The following is a 22,515-nucleotide window of genomic DNA, read 5'->3' as shown; positions in this document are numbered from 1 at the left end:
TGGCCCAGGGCTGACGTCCTGTTCCCGGGAACTCTGTCCTGCCAGAGCAGCCCTGGTGGGTCCGGGACCAGCCCCAGGCCAGGGCCTGGACGCATGCTCCTGGGCCTGGAGTCCCCCACTCCCCACCCATCTGCCTTGCTGAGGCCTGGGAGGGGGAAGCTCCTAGCGGTCAGCCTCACGCAGGGTGAGGGCGGCCTCCACACCCGTCCCTGTGGCTCCAGGAGCAGAAGAGGGGGTACAGCGGGGGTGGGGGCTGTGTTCACTGGCTGGACCTGGAGCTTGCTGCCCGCTGGGAGCAGGTCTGAGCTTAGACAGCTGGTCACTGGCCCTGGAGACTGCATACCCCTGCGGTCATACCCTGGCAGGTGGGGGGGGGGGAGAGGGGAGGTAGCTGTTTCCATGGAAACCTCAGGAGGAAGCTGCACCTTTGGGCCTGCTCAGGAAGGAGCCTTGTTCACAAGGCCCAGGAAGGAGAGTCTGTGCATCCTCCAGCCCCTGGGTGCTCTCTGGAGGAGGGGCTGGCCCAGGGTCCCCAGGGAGCAGCTGAGGTGACTCCAAGTCAGTTACACTTCTTCTGTGTGTGTGTGTGTGTGTGTGTGTGTGTGTGTGTGTGCACGCACGCATGCGTACATGCACGCCAATCAAGCGTGTGCATGTGCCAATCCTAGGGCTTGAACTCAGGATTTGGGTGCTGACCCTGAGCTTTGATGCTCAAGGTGAGTGCTCTCTCTACCTTGAGTCACCGCACCACTTGTGACTTTTTGGTGATTAACTGCAGATGAGAATTTCAAGGCCTTTCCTGCCCAGGGTAGCTTTGAACCACAAATCCCCACCCCACAAGTGTGGACCCCAGAGCATGGACCTCAGGCGTGGGGTGTGGACCTTGGAGTGTGTCAGCCTTCCTCTGGTATCACCCTGTTACACCCTGGTGTAAACAAGCAGTGATAGCAGGAGGCTGCTGCTGCCTCGGGTAGCCCGGGGGGCAGCGGAGAGCCCGTGGGGCCCGGGCGGGCACCGGCCGTGTGGACCCGCGCAGCCCGAGGGAAGGCCCAGAGATTTCTCTGGAAGACTGTCTCTCCCAGAGAGCTGCCCGGGGACGCTGGGACAACACTGAGCCACAGGACGAGTTCACCATCAGAGGCCTCCCGCGATGGCATCCCTGCCCCACGGTGGGCAGTGCCCCGAACCCGAGGGGGCGGGATCCACGGGGGGGGGGCTTCAGGCGGCGATGTCCACGAGGACCCTGCGGGAGGCGTCCCTGCGGGCCCCCAGCTCCGCCTCGTCGCCCAGGGCGCGCTGCAGCACCCGCCGGAGGGGCTCTCGCAGCCTCTGGCCAGGGGCGCTGCCCAGGCCGAAGTAGACGGCGGGCTTGGCTGCGCTGTGCACGGAGGCCAGGAGGAAGCTGAAGTGGTAGAAATGGGGAGGGATGCGCCAGTGCAGGCTGCCGGACAGCCAGTAGATGCCGAAGGGCAGGCCGCAGAAGAGGAAGAGGAGGGCGGCCAGCAGGACCAGGGCGGGGAAGCCGCGGGGCTGGGCGCGCTGCGGGCCTCGCTCGGTCCGCAGCAGCAGCAGCAGGCTGCTCCCGCACAGCACGCAGCACAGGGCCCCCAGCAGCGCGGCCGTCGCCAGCCACAGCGCCCCGCACAGCCGGCCGCTGGGCGCCCCGAAGACCAGGGTGCAGCTGCCACTGAGCAGCAGGTCCAGCAGCAGGCAGAGCGCCCAGGTGAGCGCGCACACGCACGTGGCGAGGTAGCGGGGCCGGCGGCACAGGTACCAGGCCGGGAAGAGGGCATCCAGACACTGCTCCGTGCTGATGGCCGCCAGGAGGCCCAGGCCCACGAGGTAACAGAAGAAGCGCAGCGTGCTCAGGGAGGCCTGGAGCAGGTATGGGAAGTGCAGCCGGCCGGGCAGCAAGTCGGGGACCACGGCCACCATGTGGCAGCCCAGGAAGAGGAGGTCGGCACAGGCCACGTCCAGGAGGTAGATGGAGAAGGGGTTCCTGTAGACATGGCGGCTGAGGAGCCACAGCACCGCCCCGTTCCCCAGCAGCCCCCCCAGGCTGAGGAGCTCGGTGAGGGACAGCATCGCCAGGTTAAACGGCACGTCCGCGTCCTGGCTGAGGGAGGACTCCAGGTCGCGTCCGGCATCTCTCCCTTCCATCACGGACGGAGTACGAAGGTTGGAGACTCAGGAAGCCGGGCACGGCTGCTCTGCTCTCTCCTGACGCCCCCTGGAGCAAAAGGACACCTGAGTCTCTGCCCAGGAGCCCACCACCCTGCCCACACCGGAGGAGACGCAAGGAGGGCGGCCCGCCCGCCTGCCGCCCAGCCCTGTCACCTGACCTCGCTAGACCTCCCAGGCGAAGGCTCTTTCCGGAAAGGTTTCCACCAGCACTTAAGCCCCAGTCCCCCGGGGCCTCTAATGGGGCTTTCAGCAGGATGGTCCCCACAGCCTGGGGGGCCGGGGGGATGAGCCCCGCGACGCCCTGCTGCTCCGCAAAAGCAGCCTGGCTTGATTCAAAGTGGAGAGTTAAGCTGGCACCGGTGGCTCACGCCTGTCACCCTAGCTACTCAGGAGGCTGAGAGCTGAGGATCACGGTTCAAAGCCAGCCCGGGCAGAAAAGTCCGTGAGACTCTGATCTCCAATAAACCACTTGAAAACCTAGAAGTGGCGCTGTGGCTCAAGCAGTAGAGCGCTCGCCTTGAGCTGAAGAGCTGAGGGACAGCGCCCAGGACCAGAGTTCAAGTCCCACGACTGACAACCCTCCCACTCCAAAAAAAAAGGCAGCAGGCTGTCTGGGAGAGGGGTGGCCTAGGGTCACGCAGCCCTGGCATGGCTTCAACAGCTCAGCTCTTCCAGGCCTTTCTTCTACCAGCCTGGCCAGGGTGGGGACCCCAGGCCGCCATGCCACGCCGTGTCCCCACACCCTGTGGCAGGACTCGTCTGCTCTGACCTCGGCTGTCACATTCCTCCCCGCCCACCCCCTTCCCTTGGGGGAGGGGTGCCCGACCCTGTGGTGATGCTGAGCTGGGAGCCAGCCTCCTGCCGCCCCTGCCTGGAGCTGGCCAGGTGGAGGATTCTGGAGGTGGCGCCGGTTCTGCTGAACACCAACACCTGTGGCAAGATGGCATGCACCGGCGGCCGCTGCACCCGCCCGACTCCCACCCCTGCGAGTGCACCCTGCCCCCCCGCTCCTGCCCCTGCGGGTGCCCCCCTGCACCCCCCCACCCTTGTCAGGAGGAGACCCCAGCAGGGCAGTGGGACAGGACCCCACAGGACCGGCCCCTCCTCCCCTCGGACAGCCGGGCGGGGCGCCTGGAAGGAGGAGAGGCGAGGCGTTGGCGCACCCACGCCAGAGCCGTCCCCGCCACACACTGCCGGTCCACGCAGAGCTGCCTCCACCGCCCAGCCAGGCTCGGCCCTGCAGGAGCCCGCTGGCTTCTCCGGCCCTGTGTGGGCTTGGCACCCACTCCCCAGCCCCCTTGTGTACCCACAGGAGCCTGTGTGCCGAGGGTCCGGGCAGCGGCTGGGGACACAGCCTCACGCACCCAGGGGAGAGCCTGACCTGGAGGGGAGAGGGGAGCCATCCCGGGAGGGGGACAGGAGGGGGGGTTGGAGGAGGAGGCGGGCAGGGGAGGGGGCAGACTGGAGGAGGGGAGTGGGAAGGTAATTGGGGGTCCTGGTGTGAGTGATGTGGGCAGGGCCCGGGGGGCGCCTGGCCTCTCTGGGGCCTGGGCAGGGGCTCTGGAGGCTGGGTGCGCTCCGTGTGCGAGGCTGCGGCAGTTGGCTGTGGGATCCGGGGCCATGGAGGAGCCTGGCGCTCGGAAGGGGCAGGGGTGCAGGGGGAAGGGCAGACGATCTGGTATTCACTCCATCCCTGGCTGGGAATCCCAGGCTTGGGGAGGGCAGGGGTGTGGCTCCTGCCAGGGCCCGAATGCACAGGGCGGCAGCGGGGTCCAGGACCCTGGAGAGAGCTCCCCACCCCTCCCTGCCCCTCCCTGCCCCCCTCTACCCAATATGAGGCACGGTGTCTGCAGGGAGTGTGATGGGGGCACCACCTCTGCTGGAGGACTGGGCCTTGCGCTGCGTCCCCCGCCCGGCCCTGGCTCGGGCTGGCCATAGGGGGCCAGCCCAGCCCAGCCCAAGTCAGAGGGCAGAGGCCAGGCCTCCACCCACCGCCGGCCTCCCCCATGCAGCTGGCAGACCAGAGGGCAGACACCCAGGGGATGCTGAGCTCCAGGACCGGCCCCGGGTCCTCCCCTGCCCACAGGCCGCCCTGGCTGCCTACCGTTCCGGGTCCTGCCCGCTCCAAGCCTGCGCCTGGCTGGGCAGCGGCTCCAGCGCCAGCTGGAATCACACGGCATCCGCCGGGCTGGGCCTGGAAGAAGCCTCTCTCTGGAGACCTCGCTCCTCTTCGGGGCTCGGCTGCTGTCCAAGGATGGGCAGAAAGCGAAGGCCAGCTCCACGCAGCCTTCCGGGCAGAGGCACGTGGGGGACTGGGGGGGGGGGCAGGAGGGCGGGGCCGTGTGGTGATGGGCAGAAAGCGAAGGCCAGCTCCGCGCAGCCTTCCGGGCAGAGGCACGTGGGGGACTCGGGGGACTGGGGGGGGGCGTGCGGCGGTGACCTCACCTCTCCTCACCAGGCCCAGAGACCACTTCTGTCCTGGGCCGCATCCGTGGCCATGCTCAGGAATTCAGTGCTCTTTGCTTGTCTGAAAAGGGAGAAATCTCATAACGCTGTCCTCTGACTCCCTGCTGTTAAGGAGATCCTAGATGGCAGAGGGACTGAGAGACAGAGACAGAGACAGAGACAGGTAGACTGAGAGGGAGAACGCGCACACACGCAAGTGCAGATTTTAGCTCTTAGGACTCCAAGACCCAGGTCCCAGCAACTCTTTCTCTACCTTTGTGCAGTGAAAACAAAACAAAACAAAACAAACAAATTTAGAACCAGAGAAAAACCAGGTGAAAAAGTACAGCAGAGGGCCGATCAGCTGCACTAGACATCGATGAAAGTGAACTAAGCAACTCAAGGGTGGCGATGGGAGGGAGGGAAGGAGCGGGAAAGAGGGAGCTGCTGACGCTAAGCAAAAGGAAGAAAGGTACACACCACCCAATGTGGAAGAAATCGTTTCATTGTCAAAGTCTGTAGAGTTCCTAAGCTTTGTAGATCAAGATAATGACAATTATCTTGAAGGTTAAAATGTGTTGGTGACTTTGGCTAAGTATCACTATGCCACAATACTGTGAAATTTATGTAATTACTTAAACTCGATAAAGAAAAGAAAATCCAAGTTTACAGAAGGTGTGGTAGAGGAGCACCAAAGGTGTGGAGTTTGGGTGTCCCACAGCAGCTGCCCGCGCCCTGGGCGCTGGGTCAACTCCACGCAGGAAGTCTATTTACCTGTTGGTTTTGACACTGGGGTTTGAACCCAGGGCTTCCTGCTTGCCAGAATGGTGCTCTACCACTTGAGCCACACCTCAGTCTCCTTTATCTTTTCACTGTACTTTTCCCCAGGTGTCCCTTAGACCGCAATCCTCCGACCAGCACCTTCCGAGTTCAGGGATTATAGAAGTAAAGCCATACCTGACTTGTTTGTTAAGATGGGGGTCTGGCTTTTTGGGGGCCTATTTTGACTTCTTGATCCTCCTTTCTCTGTCTCCCAAGTAGCTGTGATTACAGGCATGAGCCACCATACCCAGCCTTATTAATGTCTTCACCTGTGCTGTAGCTCTACCTACCTGCTGAGCCAGGCTGGAGCACATTGCAGCTCCAACAGTCCCTCCGGATACGCGTGTGGGCGTTTCCGAGCCCTGGCATCCTCCGTCACACTCGGAAATTGAACGCCAGAGACGTGCTGGTCCTGACATCCACTGAGCCATCGGTTCAGATTCTGCCCCTCAGCTCCACATCCCAGGCCCTCCCTTCCCCCCTCCCCCAGGCTGGCACGTGGGGGTGGGGCTGCTGGCCTGGGGGCCCTGCCCACGGAGGAGAACCCAAGGGCCCTGCTCCCTCTGCGTTCTTCTCCCTTTTGCTTTGCTTCGGCCTCCGTCTGTGAACTTTCCCTGCCTGGTAGCGGAAGCTGATTCCCGTGTGTGTGGACTTCAAGCTCTTGAAAAGTCAACTCCTTTTCTCCTGTTTGCAACACTGGCTAGCAGCTGGTCAGCCTCCTGCTCCCTGGAGGTCTGCTGAGACTGGCCCTCTGACGCTCCGCGTGCCTGCCCAGGACGGGTCCCAGGGAAGCGGGGAGGTGGGCTCCACTGTCGCCATGGGGCTGTGACAATGGCAAAGGGGGTGGGTGGCCCACGCCGTGTGTGGCATGAGAGGAATCAGAAGGATGCTGGTGCTGGGCTGGGTCGGTGGGACCCTCTGGCGGCGGGGCGTCTGCCCACGGGGGCGTTGAGGGCTGAGACGCTGGGCTGTACCTGGGGAGGGCCTGGAGCTCCTGCTTCTGGCTACACAGGGTGTCTCATACAAAGAACTAGCAGCCCAAGCCGTGCCTGTGGACGTGATCAGGGTGGGATGGCGTCCCTGGGTCCCGCCCAGGTAAGACCACCTCATGGCTCACTGGCTGTGCGGAGGGCAGCCAGCTGCAGGACAGGAAGGAGAAAGCCAGAGCCTGGGACTCCACTGAGATCACAGGAGCCCAGAAAGACAGGAAGTTAAAAAAAAAAAAGCTTACACAATGGGTCAATAAGAGGGAAACCAATGTCATCTGCACTGTTTTATTTAAAGGTTAGTAAAACTGAACAACTTGAAGTGGGCTGATTCGGAAGAGAGAAAATGACAGCGGCAGAGCCATGGAGTCCCGACATTAATTGATGCCAGGGGCTGTGTGCCAACACATCCGGCCAAACTCCTTGAAAGACACAAAGCAAAACGTGTGGTGATCTCAGCCCAAGAAAGCGAGCTTGGAATTCAACTTCTTTCATCCTGGTGGTACCGGGGTTTGAACTCAGGGCATTCTCCCACTGTGTCACGCCTCCAGCCCCTAATGGAAGCTTTCTCTCCAGTAAACGTCTCGTTCCAAATGGCTTTGCTGTAAAATAGTCAAGAAATTAATAATCCATCTGGGCCTGCTGGTGCACACCTGCAATCCCAGCTATTTGGAAGCCGAAATGTTTGGCTTTCCCCCACTATTTTTTCTGCTAGAGCTTTTCTTCAAGCGCTTCCTCTGGGTCATGTGGTGAGTTAGAGAGTGGCAGGATCACGGTCTAGGAATTCCTCTTTGGCTTACCTCGCAAGGGTGATTTTTTTCAGAGTGGGCAGGGATGGGGGAGATGTGTACAGTTACCAGCCTTTTCTTTTCCTGTTTCACAGAACATGAAGTCCCCCAGACCCTCTTACTTCTCTACATTCTTCCCAGAGAACACATCGGTTCCTCCTGCACCTTTTTAATGGTTCTAAGTCCCTTTGTGTCCTGAGCACAGTGTCGGGATGTTCGGCCATCACGTTCACCTACGCAGTACATTATTTTGTCATTTCAGATCTGGAATGGGATCTGTAGTGGTTTTCTGTTGCTGTTCACACAATGAGAGCTGCTGACGCAGTATCTGGCAGGCTGAGTGTGGGAATAGACTACGTTTATTAGGAGCACTGCCTGTTTATAGATGGCACACACACAAAGAAAGGAAGTCTGAGTTGGGAGGACAGGACCGTTTCACAAGGCCAACAGCTTACAGGAGATGCATTCGACCAAAAGGTAGCAAGAGATATACAAGGCACTAATGTTTTTTACACATAGGGGAAGGGTCAAGGGATTGTTTATGTGTTTAAGGGGCACGAAGAGCACATCCCGCATGCCTTCCCCCGAGGTCCCGGCCGGGGCATCTGGCCCATCGCCCAGACTTGGAAGGAGTTTTCTCTTTCCCCTGAGGCTGCAGCTGGGTGCCCTGACTGTTACCAGGACTATGGAGGACTTTTCTCCTCACTCGCCAGCACACATAAACCTCACAGAGGGGCTGGGAAGGTGGCTCAGTGGTAGAGCGCTTGCCTTGCATGCCTAAGGCCCTGGGTTCGATTCCTCAGCACCACATAAGAAAAAAGAAAAAAGCCCGAAGTGGCGCTGTGGCTCAAGTGGTAGGGTGCTAGCCTTGAGCTGAAGAGCTGAGGGACAGCGCCCAGGCCGAGTTGAGGCCAACAACTGGACCCAAAAAAACAAACAAACAAAAACCTCAGATCGCCGGGTGCTGGCGGCTCACGCCTGTAATCCTAGCTACTCAGGAGGCTGAGATCTGAGGATCGCGGTTCAAAGCCAGCCCGGGCAGGAGAGACCGTGAGACTCCTATCTCCAATAAACCACCAGGAAACCCGAAGTGGCGCTGTAGCTCAAGTGGTAGAGTGCTCGCCTTGAGCTGAAGAGCTGAGGGACAGCGCCCAGGCCCAGAGTTCAAGCCCCACGACCGACCAAAAGAAACAAAAAAAACAAAAAACCTCAGAGCCCATGGATGCTCAGGTGGGGTCACAGGAGCCTGTGCCTCTGACAGCTTTCCATAGTTTGGGCTGTTTCATCCTGGAGACCTTAGGTGTCCCCAAAGCCTGGTGCTCCTGGGAAGTGGTGGAACCCTTAGGAGGCGGGGCCGAAGGAGGAAGTGACATCATTGGGGTGGGGCTTAGAGCAAGTGAGATCACTGGGTGGGGTTTAATGGAAATTAGTGTAGTTGTGGGGGGTGGGGCCTAATGGGAGGAAGCGAGCACCAGCGCCGTGCACACGCCCGTCAGAGCAGGAGGGCACGGGAGAGCACCCAGTGCCGTGCACACGCCCGTCAGAGCAGGAGGGCACGGGAGAGCGCCCAGCGCTGAGCACACGCCTGTCACAGCAGGAGGGCACGGGAGAGCGCCCAGCGCTGAGCACACGCCCGTCCATGCAGGAGGGCACGGGAGAGCGCCCAGCGCCGAGCACACGCCCGTCAGAGCAGGAGGGCACGGGAGAGCGCCCAGCGCCGAGCACACGCCCGTCAGAGCAGGAGGGCACGGGAGAGCGCCCAGCGCTGAGCACACGCCCGTCACAGCAGGAGGGCACGGGAGAGCGCCCAGCGCTGTGCACACGCCCGTCAGAGCAGGAGGGCACGGGAGAGCGCCCAGCGCCGTGCACACGCCCGCCAGAGCAGGAGGGCACGGGAGAGCGCCCAGCGCTGAGCACACGCCTGTCACAGCAGGAGGGCACGGGAGAGCGCCCAGCGCTGTGCACACGCCCGCCAGAGCAGGAGGGCACGGGAGAGCGCCCAGCGCTGAGCACACGCCCGTCCATGCAGGAGGGCACGGGAGAGCGCCCAGCGCCGAGCACACGCCCGTCAGAGCAGGAGGGCACGGGAGAGCGCCCAGCGCTGAGCACACGCCCGTCAGAGCAGGAGGGCACGGGAGAGCGCCCAGCGCTGAGCACACGCCCGTCACAGCAGGAGAGCACGGGAGAGCGCCCAGCGCCGTGCACACGCCCGCCAGAGCAGGAGGGCACGGGAGAGCACCCAGTGCCATGCACACGCCCGCCAGAGCAGGAGGGCACGGGAGAGCGCCCAGCGCCGTGCACACGCCCGCCAGAGCAGGAGGGCACGGGAGAGCGCCCAGCGCCAAGCACACGCCCGTCCATGCAGGAGGGCACGGGAGAGCGCCCAGCGCCGTGCACACGCCCGTCAGAGCGGGAGGGCACGGGAGAGCGCCCAGCGCTGTGCACACACCCATCAGAGCAGGAGGGCACGGGAGAGCACCCAGCGCCGTGCACACGCCCGCCAGAGCAGTAGGGCACGGGAGAGCACCCAGCGCTGAGCACACGCCTGTCAGAGCAGGAGGGCACGGGAGAGCGCCCAGCGCTGTGCACACGCCCGTCACAGCAGGAGGGCACGGGAGAGCGCCCAGCGCCGAGCACACGCCCGTCACAGCAGGAGGGCACGGGAGAGCGCCCAGCGCCAAGCACAGGCCTGTCCATGCAGGAGGGCACGGGAGAGCGCCCAGCGCCGAGCACACGCCCGTCAGAGCAGGAGGGCACGGGAGAGCGCCCAGCGCTGTGCACATGCCCGGCCATGGCCAGCTGAGTGGGACTGGGGCCCACAGTGCTTAGTGGCAAGTGCTCTGTGACAGCTTGGTGTCCGCATGGGAGACAGGTTTAAGCCCTGCCCACAGAAACAGAATCTCACTCAAAACGATCTGGGCCTCTCTCACGCCTGAATCCATCATGATTCCCGAAGAAAACAAGAGACAGCATCTTCATCTTGGTAAAACAGACAACAGGAGTCAGGGGGAAATACACACGTTGGCCCTAATCCACATTAAAGGCGTTTTATTTTTATTGGTGTGTGTGTGTGTGTGTGTGTGTGTGTGTGTGTGTGGTGCTGGGATTTTTTTTATTGGTGTGTGTGTGTGTGTGTGTGGTGCTGGGATCAGTCAGGACCTCCTGCTAATCTCCTCTGCTTTAGTTATTTTGGGATAGGTCTAGTACTTATGTCTGGACTGATATCCTTGTTTATACTCCCTGAGATGACAGGCAGTAGCACCGTGCTCAACTTCTGGTTAGGAAGGGAGTCTAAGACCTTTTTCTCTTTGAGGCAGCCCTCAACCACGATCATCCTACGGTCTCCTGAGTAGCTGCAATCACAGGTGTGAGCCACTACTTGACCTGGGCTTCACAGCTCATGCCTGCAATCCCAGCACTCAGTCGGCAGAGGGAGGAGGATCTACAGATTCAGCTCAGCCTGCACAAATTATTTTTTTTAACATTTAAAAGAGATACCTAAGAAAATAACACAAGCCATCATTCAGGAAAAAAGTCATCCACATCTCTGTCTGTCTATATCTATCTATCTATCTATCTATCTGCCTACCTACCTATGCACCTGATAAAGGGTATCCACAATGTGTAAAAGAGACAACTCCTGAACAGAGAGACAAACCGCCTGATAAGAAACAGGACTTCGGGGCTGGGAAGGTGGCTCAGTGGTAGAGTGCTTGCCTTGCATGGATGAGGCCCTGGGTTCAATTTCTCAGCACCAAATAAGCAGAAAAAGCTGGAAGTGGTGCTGTGGTTCAAGTGGTAGAGCACTAGCCTTGAGCTGAAGAGCTGAGGGACAGTGTTCAGGCCCCACGACTGCCCCCCCCCAAAAAAAGAAGAAACAGGACTTTCCAAAAGAAAAGATGAAAATACTATAATGGAACCGACTCTTACAAAGGTGGAGGGGGAAAGGGGGTGAAGGAAATCTAGAGGGAGTCAGTTGGCTCAAACCCATCAGATATGTGTGTGAAAATGTCACCGTGGAGCTCACGGCCAGCCAGGGGTCAGGATGGCGAGGAAAGTCTGGCACAGCATGGGACTGAGCCGGGCTCCCCGCCCGGCCCGGCCAGGGCTGGCTGAACTCGGAGCTGAAGTGGAGGAGGAAGCAGCCGAGCCTGGGCTCTGGCTCCCGGAGAGCACAGGCTGCCCCTCCGCGGTGGGAGGGGCCGGGCTACGCTGGCTTCTTGGAGTGTGTGGCTGTGGCCCAGGGCTGACGTCCTGTTCCAAGGAACTCTGTCCTGCCAGAGCAGCTCTGGTGGGTCCAGGACCTGAGGCAGGGAGGTGGGCACGGGCCTGGGCCTCGGGTCGCATGAGGCCTGGGAAGGGGCAGCTGGGAGCAGAGAGACCCGGTCATTCAGAGGATGGGCTGGGCTCCAGCTCTTTGATGGAGGCCTTGGCTGTTTTGGGGGAAAGGTGGGACAGACAGAGTGGGGAGAGGCGGGCTGCTGTGCAGCCTGGGGAAGGTGATGGGAGGTGGAGGCCAGGGAGGCCCAGCTGCTCACCGGCCTGGGCTTCCTTGGAGGCTTGCTGGGGCCAGGGTCCTCTGGGCTTGAAGGCCCCGGGGCAGGGGCAGGGGCAGCGGGGAGACCTGAGCTCAGCGGAGTGACCGGGGTGGGGGTCTGTGGCCCGGGCTGCACCCACCCAGAGCCTTGCCTTACGGGACTCTGACCTCTGACCCCCCCCATTTCTTCCTGAAAAGATCTGTAGGCATGAAGGTCTGTCCTCGTGTGTACCATGTCGGGAAGGGCAGAGCGGGATGCCTGTGTGCAGCCCCTGCCCGCCCCAACACTGGCTGGGAGACATGGCTGGGATTCCTTCTCAAACTCGGATGGCAGCGACACAGCTGTGGCCATGAGCCGCGTGGTCCCAGAGGATGCTGGACCTGCAGTTCCCGGAGGAATCCACACAAGGAGCCACGTGTGGCCACCCTGGTTTTCAGTTTTGTTTTTGTCATTTCTCTTTGACTTGGCTTTATTTGGAACTGGCATCTAAGGGTTGAACATACATACATATATATATATATATATTTTTTTTTTTTCCTGCCTACACTGGGACTTGAACTCAGGGCCTGCATGCAGCCCCTTAGCTCTGTGTACTTAAGGCCGGCACCCTGCCATGTGAGCCACAGCCCCATTTCCGGGACCCTGTCATCTTAGCTCCATTTGAGGTTCCCTTTGCAGTTTCCCGATGCTAACTGCTCCCTGCCATCCCCCCCTCGCGGGTTTAAGGCCCTCTGATTTTTTAGGGTGTGGGAAGCTGAACTCGGTCTCTGGTTACTTCTTGCTCACATACGGCTTTGGCCTAGATCAGGGGTCTTTCGCTCTTACTCTTAGTGTCGATGGAGACATCTGGGGTGGATGGGATTCAAGTCCTGGATGATCCAGGGACCCCTGTAAAAGGAAGGGGCCCATCATTTGGAGATTTCTGACCAGCCATGCTGGGGCCGCGCAGACCCAGCTGGGCCCGGGAGACATCCCAGCTACACAGCAGCCGTTCCCACAGTGACGGCCACCAGGCAGCAACACTGAACGCTGCCATCTTCTTTAGCACCTGAACGCAGAGGAGCGTGAGGCTGGGCCGTCTGAAGCCCAGCGGGCACACGGTGTGGCTGCCTGTGCGTTAGGTGGGAAACCAAGGGTCTCCCTGTCCGGCTGCCGGAGGCCTGCGGTGCCCTGGGAGGATGCCCTCACGCAGCTCAATGCTGTAGTTCTGCCACGCGAGCCACTTCTAGAGACTGGAGAGAAGAGTCTCATGAGTTTTCTTCTGCCTGAGCTGGCTTCGAACCTTGATCTTCAGATCTCAGCCACCAGAGCCCCCAGCCAAGTATTCCCTAAAGAAGCAATTCAGTGGCATTTCCTCTTGCTTTACTTTGCCTAGTATCATTTTTCCTCTTGTTATTATCAACTTTGCAGTACTGGGCTCCAACCCAGGGCCCCAGGCCTGCTAGGCACGGGCTCGGCAGTGGGTAACACCCACAGGCCCTTTCTTCCTGTTATTCTTGGTTATGTAACCTGAGTTTTCAGTTCATGATTATCTTCCACAAAACCAGCACTGTTCCCTTAGTTTCAGGCTTTATTTCTACCTCACGCTTTCCTATTTTCATTTCCCTGAAAGCAAAATGACTTGTTTGTTTGTTTGGGGTTTTTTTAACTGTATTTTTTTTGTCTTTTCTTTTTTGGTTCTGGGGATCGAACCCAGGACGTTGCACTTGCTAGGCAAGCGCTTTGCCACTGAGCTACATCCCAGCCCATGACTTTTTTTTTTTTTTTTTTTTTTTTTTTACCAGTATTAGCAGTAAGTTTTATTGCCAGTAGCAGGGTTTGAACTCAGGGCCTCACACTTGCTCGGCTGTCTTGCTTGCTGGCACTCTCCCAGTTGACCCAAATGCCACTCAGATGTGGGATTGCGCGTGCGCGTCTTTCTCCTTCCAACACTGAGCTCTGCGGAATCTTCCAGCACGTTTGGGGACATGAGGGCAGGGACTCGGCCTGGGAAGTGGGCGGGTGGCTGGTGCTGCCAGTCAGCACCACCCAGCCGAGGCAGAAAAGCTGACTGTCCAGGGGTCTGCGTCTCAGCAGGTGAAGGATCCCCGAGTTCCAATCCCGGCTGTGAAAGTGTTCGGCGTCTCCACTGCCCAGGGCGCAAAGGGCTGGAGGAGCTGTGGGTCTGCGCCCATCCCAGAGCCTCTGGCTCTCACTAGCCCGAGGGGAGACAGGCGGGAGGCAGAGCGGAGGCAGGGGCAGGGCGCGGGCAGCCAGTTCTGCAGCCTCGTCTGGCGACTTGGGTGGAAGGTGATGTGTCAGTGGATTTTCAAGCCCACACCAGAGTCATGTGTGCCGGCTCCAGGGTTTGCACTCAGGGCTTGGTGCCTGAGAGTGGCTCATTTTACCTGTTTGGATTGCACTGGTCTGGACATTTGCTGACAAGACAGAAAAGCTAGAAGAAACCGTGCGTGTTTGGTCCTGACCCGCGCAGGCTTCTGGGAAGCCACCCGGGCCTGCCGGCTGCCGCGGGAGGGAGAGGAGGCCAGCGGGCGGCCCTGTGTGTGGTCAGCCAGAGCTGGGTAGACCTCACAGAGCAGCAGGCCGCACCTTCCGTGCCACACCATGTGTCTCAGGACACTGAATAACAGTGACTAGAAGAGCCACTGAGATCCTTCCAGAATGTTCTGTCCTGCTCCCACTCTGCAGACACTGCCGTCCTTGAGAGCCAGGACAGCTGCACCCCACCCCTCATGCTAAATATCCACGATAAGCCAGATGCTGGTAGCTCACGCCTGTCATCCCAGACACTCAGGAGGCTGAGCCCCTAAGATCAAGGTTCAAAGCCAGCCTGGGCAGGAAAGTCTGGGAGACTCTGACCTCCAATGAACCACCCAAAAGCCAGAAGTGGAGTGTGGCTTCTCAGGGACAACGCCCAGCCCTGAGTTCAAGTTCTAATACTGGCATGCATGCGCTCACGCGTGCATACACAGGAGTACAGGAGTTGACACTGTACCCACGGTCTCCAGGACTGCGCCTGCCTCCATCCTATGGTCCCTGCACTGGTTGGCAGCCAGGGTTGGCTGGCACTGTGCCATCATGGTGGGCAGCGTGGTGCAGCAAGCCCATTCACTCCCATGGCCCTGGAAGCAAGGAGGATAGGAAGGTGGCAGGGTGCCATAGTCCCTCTCAAGACCTAAGACCCTCCACTGGGCCCTGCCTGCGGGAGGCCGAGCCGGGCAGAGCCTCTAACACCGGCCTTCTTGGGGGCCGTTCAGAGCAGAAGCTGTCTGCTCCCAGGACCCGGGAGAGAAGCGAGCAGTGGCACCCTGCATCCTAAAGGCGTTCTGCGGCCCAGATGAGTCCAGACCTTGGCAGGGTGCCTGTGTCCCAGCGGCAGCAGCCCCGCCCTCACCGCGGCCTAGGCCTCTCTCCCAGTGTGGACTTGTGCCAGGTGCCCATTTCTTCATGTGGCAAGAGGTGGGTGGAGCAACTTCCCCTTCTGTGGCCTCCAGCACACAGGTGTGGGTGCTTGGATCCATTCCACCTAATTTTAGCAAGGGAAGCCTTCTCTCTGAAAGTCTGAACTTTCCTGGAAGACAAGGGGATGCAGGCCCCACGCAGGCCCTCCTTCCGGGAAGCCAAGGCCCACCGGGATGCATGGCCCCCGGGGCCTGGTTCCCTCAGTGAAATCCGGAGAAGGCTGGGGTGGAGACAATGAGGAGGCCCCAGGAAACAGCGCGGGGCGGCAGAGACCCCGGGGCTGTGGCCGACGGCACCCCTCACCCCGCAGCACACACGCCAAGTGTCACCAACAGGAGGAGGGCATCAGCCATGGGTGGGCGTCTTCACCGGAGAGCCTTCCAGATCTTTCTGTCCTGCTCCCACATGGATACATTGCTACAGCCAGATCCCAGGAGGATCTGCAATTCACCCCATCTATTTCTCAATATGATTCTAAGCTGTGGGGAGAACACATGGGAAAATGGCCGAGGGGGGACTGGAGCCAGCGCCCGCGAGACCCAGGACGCCCGGACCCAGCGGCTGGTGAAGCTCCTCATTATCCCCCGCCCCCGCACCCCCTCCCCTCCCCCTCTCCTCCTCCCTCCTGTCTGCAACTCCACTTGCTGCTAATCCCTGCCACGGGGGATGGTTTCGGCACTGCGGGGCCACGCAACACCCAACACCTGGTGGGGAAAGTGTGGCAGGATCAAGACCGGGCAGGCCGGCCCAGGGCGGGAGGCCACACAGGCGTGTCTGCGCTGTGCGCGTGAGAGGGGGCAGGGCTTGGCACAGCCCCGCGGGGGGCGGAGCCAGCCCAGTCCCACGCAGGAGCGCGCCCCACCTGGCGCCGGCTGGGCTCTGGGGGTTCCGCCGAGCCCGGGGCCGTGGTGCCCAGGTGGCCCTGTGCCGGGAAGGTCATGTGTGGCACAGCAATGACCCGGCTCTTTCCAGTGACAACCAGTCCAGTGTTGGAACGGAGAAAGCACCGGTGTCCAGGCGGCTGTGCGGCTGGGGTTCCGTAGGGTTCCACAGGGTTCCGTGTGTGTGCTGTCCCAACACACCTCACGGCTGAGGTCCGGTGGTGAACACGCGGACACGATTCACGTCCAGACCCCTTCTCATGACTGGGCCGCTCCGTGGGGCTTGTGTATGTGCCGGGTCCAGGTTGGAGGCTGAGGCTGGAGGCCGGGGTTCCAGTCAGGCCCGCCAGCGGCTGGGGCTCCCCTCCGGCCACCCCAGCCACCCCAGCAGAGCAGAGTACAGGCCTGCAGCCCGTGCTGGGCTGGCCGATCGCCAGCTCCTCATCTTAGCTTATTTGCCAGGACCCAGCACAGGGCCGTGCTCCGGGCCCACCGAACCCCGGGGCGTTCCCGGCCGCCCTAGGGCTTCTGCCCCCCAGGGAGGGGTGCAACTGCATGTGATGCGGACAACCAGCGCCTTGGGCCACTGACTCGAGGGACAACAGAGCCCTCTGTCCCCCTCGGGGGAACCCACACCCAGCTCCCGGCTGGCCCCGGGGGGAGGGGGATGGGTGCCAGGCAGCCACCACGAGGCTGAGGAACAGGGCATCGAGGGCAGCTCGCTTTATTTTAGCTTACTTGGAGGAGCTAGCACAAGATCTCTCTCACTCAATAAAGAAGATGCTGCCACACTGTGCGGCTGTGGAGCTCAGTCCCGGCCGGCCACTTCCCCGGCCGCCCCTCAGTCCAGGTCATCCAGGTCCTGCTGAGCCTTCCACTCCAGCTGCAGAACCTGGGGAGAGAAGCCGTGAGAACCAGCTCCACCAAAGCTCAACTGCCCAAAGACACAACGGCAGCCAGGCACGGTGGCTCACACCTGCAATCCTAGCTACTCAAGAGGCTGAGAGCCGAGGATCGAGGGTCAGAGCTGGCCCAGGTAGGAAAATCTGTGAAACTCTTAGCCCCAATTAACCACCAAAGAGCTGCTAGTGGAGCTGTGGCCAGCCTTGGGGCCGACGCATAGAAGTCACGAAGAGAACAGAGCGTCAGTGAGGACAGGTGGGAGTGTGCACATTAAGCAGCTCAACTGGGTCAATCCAGGATGAATGCTTTTTCCCTCAAGACCAGGACTTGAACTCAGGGTCTGGCCCTTTATCTCCCAGGCTGGTGGTCTACCACCTGAGCCTCACCTTTGGCCCACCATGATGCGTATTTGGAGCCATCGCGCTGAACAGCATAAAACCTACATACAATTTTGTGTGTGAGTGTGCCAGACCTGGGACTTGAACTCGAGGCCTTATAAGGCTGGTAGTACTCTACCACCTGAGTCACAACTCCACTTAACGGCTTTTTGGTGGTTCAGTGGAGATAAGTCTTGTGGACTTTCCTGCCCAGGCTGGCTTTGAACCACAGCCCTCAGACCTCAGCCTCCTGAGGAGCTGGGATCACAGGTGTGAGCCGCTGTCGTCCAGTAGTTCAACTTTTATCAACCGAAATAACTAGACCTCGGTGCAGAGCCTGCGATGCCCGGGTCCCTTGGCAAAGGAGCGATACACCCAACGCCGAGGACACAAAGCGCTCCCTCCCCGGGAGGCAGGCCTGCACGGGCGCGGCGGCGGCCTACCTGGGTGTCGATTCTCTGGAACTGCCACGGCCAGGCTGCGTTGTACAGGAAGGGCCGCAGGTCAAACCTGTTGTCATCAGGGCTGTAGTTTTCTGCGTGGTAGGCGGGCGTGAGCGTGGTCATCTTGTGTCTGTTCATGGAGTACTTGGAGAAAAACCTCTTCACCTTTTCAGCCACCTGGTATGTGTGTGTGGGGGACACATGGGGCCTCAAGATGGCAGGCCCGCAAAGTCCTGAAATGGGATTCTGTGTGTGTGTGTGTGAGTGTGTGTGTGTGTGTGTGTGTGTGTGCTGGCACTGGGACTTGAACTCAGTACTCAGTGCCTCACACTCTCTCTTGGCTTTTCCACTCAAAGCTGGCACTCTACCACTTGAGGGGCACCTCCACTTTCAGCCTTTTGCTGGTTAATTGGAGATAAGAGTCTCAAGGACTTTCCTGATGGAGCTGGCTTTGAATTGAGATCCTCAGATCTCAGCCTCCTGAGCAGCCAGGATTACAGGTGGGAGGGAGTCACCAGTGCCAGGCCGAGGCTGGATTCTTTCTCGGGGTGAATCCTGCCAATGCACAGCCCTGCTCAGGCTCCCCCAGCACAGGGACAGAACGGACACAGGCCAAGCTCAGGACTGCAGAGGCCCTGGCTCCCCCCCGCCCCCACCCGGGGCCACAGGTCGCTTTGTGGGGCAGGCTCAGCAAGACTGGGGACCAGAAGCGCAAGGTAACGGACCCTAAGGTCATGTTCCATTTCTCGGAGGCAGTGTGCCATTCCAAGCATGCCGGGACACGCCGGCAGCTCACATGCGGGTGGCTCTGCCGTGGCCTTGTCCCAGGCCTCACCTGTCTGGGGGTGCAGGTATTGGTCCACATGTTGAGAAGCTTGCAAAACATGCTGTAGGGCCCGGCTTTGGCTGTCTTCCTGAGCCTCCCAAAGATGGACAGCTCCACGTAGGTCAGACCCATGTCCTCCTGCAAGCGGGGGAGATGAGGACCACACTGGCACAGAGCGGTTAGGAGCTCAGCTCGGGGGAGAAGATCGGAGTCCTGGGAGGGGAGGCTTTCCTCCCGGGCTCAGGGCAGAGGCCCAGCCCCAGTTCCCAGCACCATCACATGAGGCGTGAGTTGGTGTTCGGGGCCTAGGGCTTCGGGGAGAAGCATGGTCCACTCACGGGCATCACCAGAGAAACCTTACTTGAACGGGACCTCTGCAGGGGCTGGTAAATGAAGGGGCTTAAGATCCCATGACCGTGGCTGGCAGGGAGAAGGTAATCAGGAAGCGTCAGAGAGCGAAGGAGAACCGGAGGACAAGCGGGACAGAGGCGGGAGGGAGGGGCGTGGGCCCAGACCGTGGACACTGAGCCCCTGGGAGCTGGGGAGGCAGGCAGCGCCCCTCTAAAGTCCCCGAGAGCATCCGGCCCTGGCCACCAGGACCGTGGGGGGACCCGGTCCCCTGGTTCCGGCCTGGATTACGGTATGTGACAATGGCTTTGGAAGGGGTGCCCCACACCACAGGGGGCCACAGGGACACCCCCTTGTCGTCCTAAGTAAGGGGCTGCTCGGAGAGGAGGGAACAGGCTCACAAGTCTGCATGCTGAGCCCACGTGGTAGGAGGCCACAATTCCTCGAGCCATATTCAGAAAACCCAACTCCACCTAGGGACCATGTCAGCACTGCCTTGAGCAGGGCTCAAGTGCCACCTCCCTGGGCCTGTCCCCACCTCATCCACACCACCTCCAGCCCTATCCACCGTGTCCCCTAGGCTGGTGGGTTTTTCTTTTTTTGTTGTTGGTCACGGGTCTTGAACTCTGGGCCTGGACACTGTCTCTGAGCTCTTCAGCTGAAGGCTAGGCACTCTACCACTTGAGCCACAGCACCACTTCTGGTTTTCTGGTGATTCACTGGAGATCAGCGTCTTACAGATGTTCCTGCCCAAGCTGGCTTTGAACTGCAATCCTCAGATCTCAGCCTCCTGAATAGCTAGGGTGACAGGCGTGAGCCACCGGCACCTGGCTACTAGGCTGGTTTTGTCTCCAGTACCCGGGCACCCAGGGCCTTGTGGTCATGTCCTCTGTCTGTCCCTTCCTGGTGGTCGCGTCCTATCTATCTCCTTCCCCGTGGTTTTCTCTGTCTGTTCCCTTCAGGTGACTCCCATCACTGAGCCCATACAGTCCCCAGCCCTTGACAGCAGCTTCTGCAGCTTCATTTGCATAAAGTATTCATTTTCAGGTGTAATTTTCTTTTCTTTTCTTTTCTTTTCTTTTTGGTGCTTTGGTGCCAGTCCTGGAGCTAGAACTCAGGGACTGGGTGCTGTCCCTGAGCTTTTTTGGTTAAGGCTAGCATTCTACCATTTCTGGCTTTTTTGTTCATTAATTAGAGATAAGAATATCATAGACTTTCCTTCCTTGGAATGGCTTTGAACCATGATCCTCAGATCTCAGCCTCCTGAGTAGCTAGGATGACAGGCGTGCGTGAGCCACCAGCACTGGTATAATCCTCTAGTTTGTCCTTCTCATGCTTAGCTTTCTTGCTGATGGCTGGTGCTCTACCACTCGAGCCAGGCCTCCAGCCTGGCACTGTGTGCATGGACTGAGTGTGTTTCCAGAGCAAAATGGTGTGTGAGTTGGTGGCCAAGACCAGTCTTTGAGGTAGCACCGTCCAGTCAGCTGAGGGCCTCAGACGCGGGTGGGCACCACAGCCCGGGGCTGGAGTTCCACATCAGCCTCCCTGGGTGCCCAGCTCACAGGTGATCTAAGCAACTTCTCTGCCTCCACAGCCATTCGGACCAAGTCTCCAAACAATTCCCTCATCCATCAATCTATGCATGTATGTATGCAAGCATGTATGTATGTGTATATCTATCTACATATATGTGCATGTATGTATATCTACGTATATATGCATACATGTATATATGTATCTTTCTACATGTGTATATGTGTACGTATGCATGTATGTATCTACTTCTCTACCTATCTCCCTCCCCCCATCATCTACACCCATCTATGGTTCCTCTCAGGAGGGCCCTGATGGATACAGGTATAAACTGTCTCAGGAGGAAATGTGAGCAGACTTTCAACAAAAGAGTTTTATTAATAATGAAGATACTGAGAAGTAAAATGTCCAGACCAGATAGCTTCCCAATATGTCTACCAAAATTTTCTTCAACAACTCTTCCAAAAACCAGAAAAGCAGGAAATACTGCCTAACTCTTTCTTTGGGGCCAGTATTTCTCTGAAACCAAACCTGACATCAAAAGAGAAGGAAACGGGCTGGGAAGGTGGCTCGGTGGTAGAGTGCTTGCCTTGCATGCATGAGGCCCTGGGTTCAATTCCTCAGCACCACATAAGCAAAAAGAAAAAAGCCGGAAGTGGCGCTGTGGCTCAAGTGGTAGAGTGCTAGCCTTGAGCTGAAGAGCTGAGGGACAGCGCCCAGGCCCAGAGTTCAGGCTCCACGACCGGACCAAAAAATAAAAAAAAAAAAAAAAAAGAGAGAAGGAAACTACAGAAAAAAATATCCCTTATGAGTAGACATAAGAGTTTCAGTGGCAACATCGAGTGACTACATCATAACCAAGATGGATTTTCCCCAGGAATGCAAGGTTGGCTTAATATCAGAATGTTACTGAAATTTGGTAATGTTCAGTACCCTTTTATGACTTGAAAACAAACTAAAACTAGAAATACAAGGGAACTTCATCAGTATGATAAGAAAGCAATTATGCACAATCCACAGCTAACACCGTACTTAATGGGCCTTATCTCCTAAGTCAGGAATAAGACAAGGATGTCTACTCTCTCTGTCTATTCATGGCTATACTGCAGCTCTATCTAGAGATGAGAGAATGAAGCACAAGGTCTTTGTAATGGGAAAGGAGATGTCAAATTTTCTGCATGTGAAGACAGCATGACTTTATAAGACCTCAACATGCTCACTGAGAAGCTACTGGAACTAACAAAGGACCTCAGAAACATGGGACACGAGATCAATACACAAGAATAATTGCCCAAAACAAACTCGAGAAACTTCAATTTATACTGGTATCAAAAAGTGTAAAATGCTTTGAAATAAGCTTTTAAGTAGAAACATATCTGAGAACTAGAAAACATGTTTGAAATGCAAAAGGTTAACTTAATGGGAAGAAGCCCCATGCTGGTGGATCAGAAGACATAATACTGTCAAGACAGGATATGCTAACTGATCGACAGGTTCAAAGTAATCCTTATCACCCTCCTAGCCAGAGGGTTTTGTTTTGTTCTCCTGGAACTGACAAAGGGATCTCAAAATTAATAGAATTCAAAGATCCCAGAGTTGCCAAAATGATTTCAAAAACAAAAATTTCCTAACTTCAGAACTTATTACAAAGCTACAACACGAAGAGTGAATGGCATGAGGGTGAAAATACAGATGGATGGAGTAGAATCCAGAGTCCAAAAATCACCTCCTCCCCGCCATTTACTTAGAGTCAGTAGACTTCAGTTAGACTGTCAAGACAGTTCAATGGGATACACAATCATCCTACATAAATAACTCAGTGAGATCACAGAGCTAAAACTCTCAGAAGAGGAGATAGCAGCAAGTTTCTGGGACCCCAACAGGTGGGAGAGTCTACAACGAGCTCCCCCAGCTTCCACTGGGCTGACACTACAGCTGGCTTAAGAGTCAAAGGTCAGCGTGACCTGGATGAAGAGTGA

The 22,515-nt window shown here is 58.4% G+C and overlaps 2 protein-coding genes across 7 annotated transcripts in view; both read right to left on the bottom strand.

Moving 5' to 3' along the window:
• Positions 1 to 1,218: 1,218 nt before the first annotated feature.
• Positions 1,219 to 2,160, bottom strand: Mrgpre (MAS related GPR family member E). Its single transcript, XM_070009704.1, has one exon. It carries the CDS (start codon positions 2,158 to 2,160, stop codon positions 1,219 to 1,221), a length of 942 nt encoding a protein of 313 aa, XP_069865805.1.
• A 13,706-nt stretch (positions 2,161 to 15,866) lies between these two features.
• Nadsyn1 (NAD synthetase 1) overlaps positions 15,867 to 22,515 on the bottom strand; it is a 32,415-nt gene continuing 25,766 nt past the window's right edge. For 3 of the 6 annotated variants that reach the window (XM_070009675.1, XM_070009676.1, XM_070009679.1), the window contains 3 exons: positions 18,665 to 18,793; positions 17,830 to 18,006; positions 16,815 to 16,998 (listed from right to left, as the gene is read on the bottom strand). In XM_070009675.1, coding sequence (XP_069865776.1) covers positions 16,948 to 16,998; positions 17,830 to 18,006; positions 18,665 to 18,793 — 357 coding nt within the window. In that variant the 3' untranslated portion in view covers positions 16,815 to 16,947. Of the gene's footprint in view, positions 16,425 to 16,814; positions 16,999 to 17,829; positions 18,007 to 18,664; positions 18,794 to 22,515 lie in introns of those variants that run through there. The other 3 variants (XR_011369201.1, XR_011369202.1, XM_070009678.1) reach the window with 3 other exon arrangements.

The sequence above is a fragment of the Dipodomys merriami genome, unplaced genomic scaffold (assembly GCF_024711535.1).
Source record: "Dipodomys merriami isolate MVZ:Mamm:240054 unplaced genomic scaffold, mDipMer1.0.p SCAF_78, whole genome shotgun sequence".
Lineage (NCBI taxonomy): Eukaryota > Metazoa > Chordata > Mammalia > Rodentia > Heteromyidae > Dipodomys > Dipodomys merriami.
This window is presented reverse-complemented; position numbering and strand designations above follow the sequence as displayed.